The sequence below is a fragment of the Rana temporaria genome, chromosome 10, assembly GCF_905171775.1.
Source record: "Rana temporaria chromosome 10, aRanTem1.1, whole genome shotgun sequence".
Classification (NCBI taxonomy): Eukaryota; Metazoa; Chordata; class Amphibia; order Anura; family Ranidae; genus Rana; species Rana temporaria.
The window spans coordinates 127,287,124-127,293,959 of record NC_053498.1 but is presented as its reverse complement, the minus strand read 5'-3'; the positions used below and the strand labels follow the sequence as shown (position 1 = coordinate 127,293,959).

General features: G+C 43.4%; 1 protein-coding gene across 1 annotated transcript in view; it reads right to left on the bottom strand.

Annotated features, from left to right (window-relative positions):
* Positions 1-3,313: 3,313 nt before the first annotated feature.
* ADAMTS15 (ADAM metallopeptidase with thrombospondin type 1 motif 15) overlaps positions 3,314-6,836 on the bottom strand; it is a 66,015-nt gene continuing 62,492 nt past the window's right edge. Inside the window, exon 8 of the mRNA XM_040326243.1 lies at positions 3,314-4,993. Coding sequence (XP_040182177.1) covers positions 4,252-4,993 — 742 coding nt within the window. The 3' untranslated portion in view covers positions 3,314-4,251. The remainder of the gene's footprint in view (positions 4,994-6,836) is intronic.

Genomic DNA, 6,836 nt, shown 5'->3' with positions numbered 1-6,836 from the left:
GTTGCTCTCCATTTTTAGGCACTGCTGAATTTGTAGAGGTCGATCTGCTGACAGCCTAAAAAGTGTTTGTTAACCGAAAAAAAAAAAACAGCTCCTGTTCCCTTAAAGCATGTTATACAGCACAGTGCTTGTGCTGTTTAATTTGGCCCCTTCTATCACCTAAAAAACCTGGCTGACCCTGCCTGGCTATTCCCTCCCCCCTGTAAACTGATCACGGTTTATCATGGTTGCTGAGCCCTGACACAGTGGTCAGTTTACGTGCCCTGCCCTGTCCTTCTCTGTCCTCTTATACCCCCCCTGCCTGTCTGCTCATGTCATTCCCCCCCCCCCTACTCCTGCTCTAATAACTACTATAAAATCCTCTCATCCCCTCTGTAACATAACAATATGTGTTCCTGTGCCTGTGTTATATAAAAAATATGCAGATCTGTACCTATATCAGAGTGGCTTCCGGCGCTCACATGACTCCTCGGCTCTCTCCTCTCTTCCCCTCCTCCCGGGCTGACATCATTGGGAGTGCTCGGCCCTGCCCGCTGGAGAGCCGAGGTGCCACGTGAGCGCCGGGAGCTGCTGTGATATAGGTACAGATCTATATATTTGTGATATAACACAGACAAAGGGGCACATTGTTATGTTACAGAGGGGATAGGAGGTTTTTATAGTAGTGTCTTAACAACCACTTTAAAGCAGAATTAAAGGAGTTGTAAAGGAAAAAAATGTTTTGCTGAAATGACTGTTTACAGGATATAGAGACATAATAGTTAACTGATTCCTTTTAAAAACGATTAAAAATAGATAAAAATCAATCATATAATGTGCCTGTAGTTTCAGTTTCATTTTGCATGTTATCCTGCCTCTGTGCTGTATAGAGCCATAGAGAAGTGATGGTTTGGAAAACGAAACTAGAAGCTCCTAGTACTGTGGTCCTCAGGAAACAGACAACCAGGAAGTGTCCAGAACAGAGCAGAATTACAGCAACATCAGAGCAAAAACTAACAATGAGGACATGAAACCAGGACTGCAGTAAGGTAAAGGAAGCTATTTAGCTTAAAAAAATTCCTTTAGTGACCCTTTAAATCCTCCTATTGTTTACAGCCAAGGAAGCTGCTTTTGTTAGCTCTGAAACTGCCATGGTGCTACACATGTGATCAGTCACGACACCAGCAAATTCATGGCTTGACAGTTTGTTTGAAGACACAAGCAAATATGACAATTAGCAATCCCGGCATTCCAGGAATGTAACTGTTTTTTTTTAAACCGTTAAATCAATGGTTTTAGTTCTGCTTTATAATTTACTGCTGTTCAGGGGCTTTGGGCTTCAGCAAAATGCCAGCCTTCAGCAAGAAGAAACAGGAGCAATGTTGGAGGCAATTTGCAGCACAGACTAATATTGGAAGCACAATTATTAATGTGGAATGTATGTTCCTTGCTAAAGAACATTATTTTTTATCAAGTTGTTACGGGTAAAGTTCTACTTTAATATATGTTGTGGAAATGTACAAATCCTTAAACCTGACATTATCCACGACAGTCAATGAAGGAAAGCTGGTGAAGGTGACCTTAGCCATACTAGTACACGTGTTGACAGTACTCAACTTTGTAGTTCCTCGGGGGAAAAGTAATTGTATATTTCCCTAAAGCTGAACTCCAGGTATGATCTTTATTGCACACAGACTTTGGTCCAGCTTTGCACAATGTCAAGTATGCATAGCTCATACCTGTCGGGCTGATAAAAATCACTGCTACTGTAGTGATAGCCACAGTCCTCTATTCTCTGTGCAAGCACCCTGCTTGCTTGCCGTCATTTGCCTTGTCATTTTTCAATGAATACAAGCATAGCTCCCAACTTTCCCTGATTTCGAGGGACTATCCCTGTTTTGGAGCAATGTTCCTCTTTCCCTCTTTCGTCCTCATTTGTCCCTCATTTTGGGCTGATCTATATAGATGTATATAAAATACACTTTTTATTAATCAAAAAGTGTTTTCCAGTGCTAAACCTTTCATCTGATTTCTAAATTCCTGCATTTGTAAAATCCAAAAGCCAATATAAAGGAATAGTAGTGCTAAAAAAAAGCACTTGTGGGTCTAACCAATTTTTTTAATGTACAATTCTCCTTTAAGGGGGAGTGGCAAGGGGTGTGTCCTATGCCTGCATACTTTTTCTGATAGGTGTCCCTCTTTCCCATCTCAAAAAGTTGGGAGGTATGTACAAGGCACCCTTTGATTGGATGAGGTGGAGAGGAAGGTGAGCGAGATCACAACATCCACCCCCTCAAATAAGAGAACAACTTGTATTCATTGAAAAAAAAAATAGCGGCACTGATGAGCAGGCGACCCCCTGTAGCCAATGTGCAGAGGGGAAGCTACTCAACGCAGAAGCCAGAAGATTATTACGGTAGTAGCACCAACTACCACAGTGGTGGCCCCTCAAGTATAAGATATGCCTACTTACATTGCGCCACATTGGATCAATGGAAGTATACAATAATGCTTCATACAGACGATCGGAAATTCTGACAACAAAACCATGGATTTTTTCCCGACGGATGTTGGCTCAAACTTGTCTTGCATACATACGATCACAGGGCCGATCCTAGGCAGGGTGCACAGGGTGCATTGCACCCGGGCGCCTGCAGAGGTGGGGGCGCCGAACATCCAACAGACTCTCTAACAGAAGCCCTCTCTGTGTCCATCACAGAGGACCCCCTCCAGGGCCCAATAAAGTACTTTGCTTCTCTTCCTGTATTTGTTTATTGTTAAGAGATCATGTAAGGATTCCAGGTTAATGAAGACTTTGTGGGGGAGCATCTCTGTGGTTGAGTCATTGCCATAGAAACATTTGTAAAGGGGAGGAGTTAGTAAAATGACGACGCCCATGTGGGGGCACCTGAAATATTTCTGCACCCAGGTGCCTGTGACCCTAGGATTGGCCCTGCACAGTCACACAAATGTTGTCGGAAATTCCGAACGCCAAGAACACGGTCACGTACAAGACATACGACGGCACTATTAACCAGACTGAGCGCTTACATCTCGTACTTAATTCAGAGAACGCATGGAATTTTGTACGTCAAAATTGTCCACACACGATCGGAATTTCCGACAAGTTTTGTTGCCGGAAAATTTGAGAACCAGAACCAGCTCTCAAATTTTTTTTGTTGGAAATTCCGACAGCAAATGTCCGATGGAGCATACACACGGTCGGAATTTACAACAACAAGCCCACCAAACATTTGTTGGCGGAAATTCTGAGTTTGTGTGTGCGGCATAAGGATCATATCGGAAGTTCAGCTTTAATTTTGAAGCTTTGTTCTTTTTTTTTTTTATCTAAAAAGGTTTTGCATTGCACTTCCATATAACTTCCCATGTCGGACTTTAAGAACTGGGGGGAAAATCAGCTGGAATTTGGCAGTAAAACAGATAAAAGGGCGGAAAATGAGAAAAGATAATTTTGTGGATCTTTCTAAATAGGCCCCTAAATGTTTCCAGGGCTCTGGAGAATCCTCCTGTTTACCAGCTTTCTGACCATCTAATCCTGCCATGGAAATAATAGCTGCACCATTATAACATCATGTTCTATTATACTGGGTTGACTGTATATTGTGTATGAGGTCCCAGATCTGCACATTACACAAGATCCTGACGGAGCTATCAGAAAAAGAGCCTTTAGGATACAAGACACTTGAGCCTGTATGTTGGATCATTCCAGTGACAAAATATTAAGACTCTTATATATGAAAACTGTTCTAAGAAAAAGTATTCCCGTGGCCCCAGTGCAAGAGTTCCATGTCTTATTTTTAAAGTCCAGATTTAAAAATCAATCACATAATCTGATCCATTAATAAGGGGTAAGATGAACACTTTGTCTTTAGAACACTTCTTACAAAAATGTAAAAATTTGAGAAAACTTTTCTCACTAGTGTCTTTAGAAAGAGCTCTGGTCTGAAACTCTTTAGGAAAATCCATTTCTACAATGCAGTCTGCATCCTAGAAGGAACGCTAGACCCGCCAACATGGAAAACGGACACAACGGACATAGACCCACGAAGAGAAAGTGCAAAGCAATTAGACTTCAATGTCCCTTTGTTCACTATTACTGCCGTTACCATCAGAATGTAACAGTAGATTCTTTGGTCATTGGACGTGGTGCCCCGGGTATTTGGGTGATGGGTTTATTTTGGCACATCCCCTCCACTCCGGGCCTGGAGGAAGTTCTAAATTTGTCAACAGTTTTTTTTGGTCCCCCCTGCATTAACATGGTCGGACCATACAAAAGTCCAGCTCCTGAGGTTTTCTCTTTAACTTACAGTGCTCTCTAGGTAAAGTTACTCCTCCGCCTGCACTGCACCTCAGCTGCCGTCTCTTGAACCCCCTGCCGCAGGCTTTTGAACAGCTTGTCCATTCTCCAGCCTCCCACATGGGGCACGGGTCACCGCAGGTCCTTACCACTGGTGGCCGGAGAGAGGCTGGGCAGTCAGATGCCAGATGTTCCCAGGGGTCGCGACATTCCACTATTCGAGTCTGCTGCCCGTTGCCACAGGTGACTGAACATTCTCCCCAGTTGCTGCTCGACCACTGAGACTGCGGTTTGGGCCTTGGAGGGGGAGGGGGCAGAGCAGCCAGGCTGTTACTTATTATTTGTCCAGCAGAATTGTCCTTCTTTTCTCTGGGAATGTAGAAGGTGTACCGGAGACGTGGAGGGGTCATTTTTCCAACACACAATACCTCTATGGTCAATGGCTCTTGTATGTTGTTGATTGCCTGTAAGGCCTCCACTGCAGTCCCAGTACCGCTGTACTTCAGCAGGCTGCCACGTATCGGAATGTCACGCTCCACCGCAGACACAATGTAATTCCCATTCAGCAGGTAACGACCCTGGGAGTTCTTCACTGCTAAGTAGTTGTCATCACTGATTAGGCCTTTATACCCACGTTGCCTCACGTCCAAGTTGCTGGCGCCAGCCGGAACAGTGACCACAAAGTTGTAACCGTGTCTGTGTATGTAGAGAGAACGCAAAGAATTACTTCAAGCAACAGTATCAGGTCTTATTTATCAAAGTGACTATGTGAAGGATTGTCCTTTCTAGACAATGAACAACCAGCCAGGCTTCATTTTATTTCTCTCAAGCAACCTGAGAGAAAGAAACTGAGAACCTCATTGGTTGCTTTGTGTTCTTCCATCACATACAGTACCACGCATAACACTATCTCTATAGAATATCACTACGCATAACACTATCTCTATAGAATATCACTACGCATAACACTATCTCTATAGAATATCACCACGCATAACACTATCTCTATAGAATATCACTGCGCATAACACTATCTCTATAGAATATCACTAAGCATAGTACTATATCTATAGGATATCACTACGCATAACACTATCTCTATAGAATATCACTACGCATAACACTATCTCTATAGAATATCACTAAGCATAGTACTATATCTATAGGATATCACTACGCATAATAAAATACATATTCAAAAGGTGAATTCCAGGTATAGATATTTTATACGTAGTTACATTGGTTCCGCTAGGACATCGCTACTCCACTAATCTCCACCTGTGCAGAGTGGCTGCCCCGCTGCATTCTGAACACAAGAGGTTGGCCACTGAGCCTGGGCACCATTCAGAGGATGCTTTGTATTTTCTTAATGAATGCAAAGTGTTCTCAGGTTAGACAAGGTGAAGAGGCTGGGTGGTAATGTTAAGCTCTCCATCTCTTACAATCAGAGAACGCTTTGCATTCATTCAGTGCCTCTGTGCTCAGCGTGGGACCTGTAAGCTTTTGGAGATTATTGGAGTAGTAGTGTGTACTTCAGGGATTTACAGCTTCCAGGGGCATTGGTCAAGGATGGTAAATACATAGTTACATTGGTCCAAATTGACCTGCAGTTCTTCTTAAAGCTGTATCTTGGCTATAAACCAGCAACTCTGGATGAATGGCTGGATAAATAGACGCATAGACGGTTGGATAAATGTCTTCATGATCCAGTAGCTCTTGATTTACAACAGCCAGTTAAAAAAAAAAAAAAAACGTCCAACATTCGGCCCGTGTGTATGTCGTTCTGTCCAATAGACAGCTTCTGTTGGATGTGCATGCTGGAAAACCAGCAGCTGACCAACTCCCGATCAGTGCTCTCAGCCAATAGCAGAGAGCGTCGATCGGGGTGTTCTGACAGCGGGACCTTCTCCCTGTCAGAGCACAATAGCTCAGTGGGGGAGATCGCTGAACTATCTTGCATGGTTAGTACAGTGGCTCTGACCGGAGCTGATAGTTTTCCTTTGTTTAACCCACGGGGTTGTGTGTACCCGGCTTTAGGCTGCATCTAGAACAGGGGTCTCCAAACTTTCTAAACAAAGGGTTAGTTTACTGCCCTTGGTACATTAGAGGTAAAAAATGGTATCAGTGGAAAGAATAGTGCCCCATCGATGGTGTCAGCAAGAAGAATAGTGTCTTATCTTTGGAGTCAGTGGAAGATTAGTTCCTCATCATTGGTGTCAGTGGAAGATTAGTTCCTCATCATTGGTGTCAATGGAAGATTAGTTCCTTATCATTGGTGTCAGTGGGAGGAATAGTTCCCCATCAATGGTATCAGTGTGAGGAATACTGTCCAATCATTGGTGTCAGTGGAAGGAAAAGTGTCCCATCATTGGTGTCAGTGGAAGGAATAGTGCCCCATAATTGATGTCAGTGGAAGGAATAGTGTCCCATAATTGATGTCAGTGGAAGGAATAGTGTCCCATCATTGTTTTCAGGAGGAAGAATGGTGTCCCATATCAGTGGGAGAAATAGGGTCCCAAGGACCAAATAAAGGCAAGAA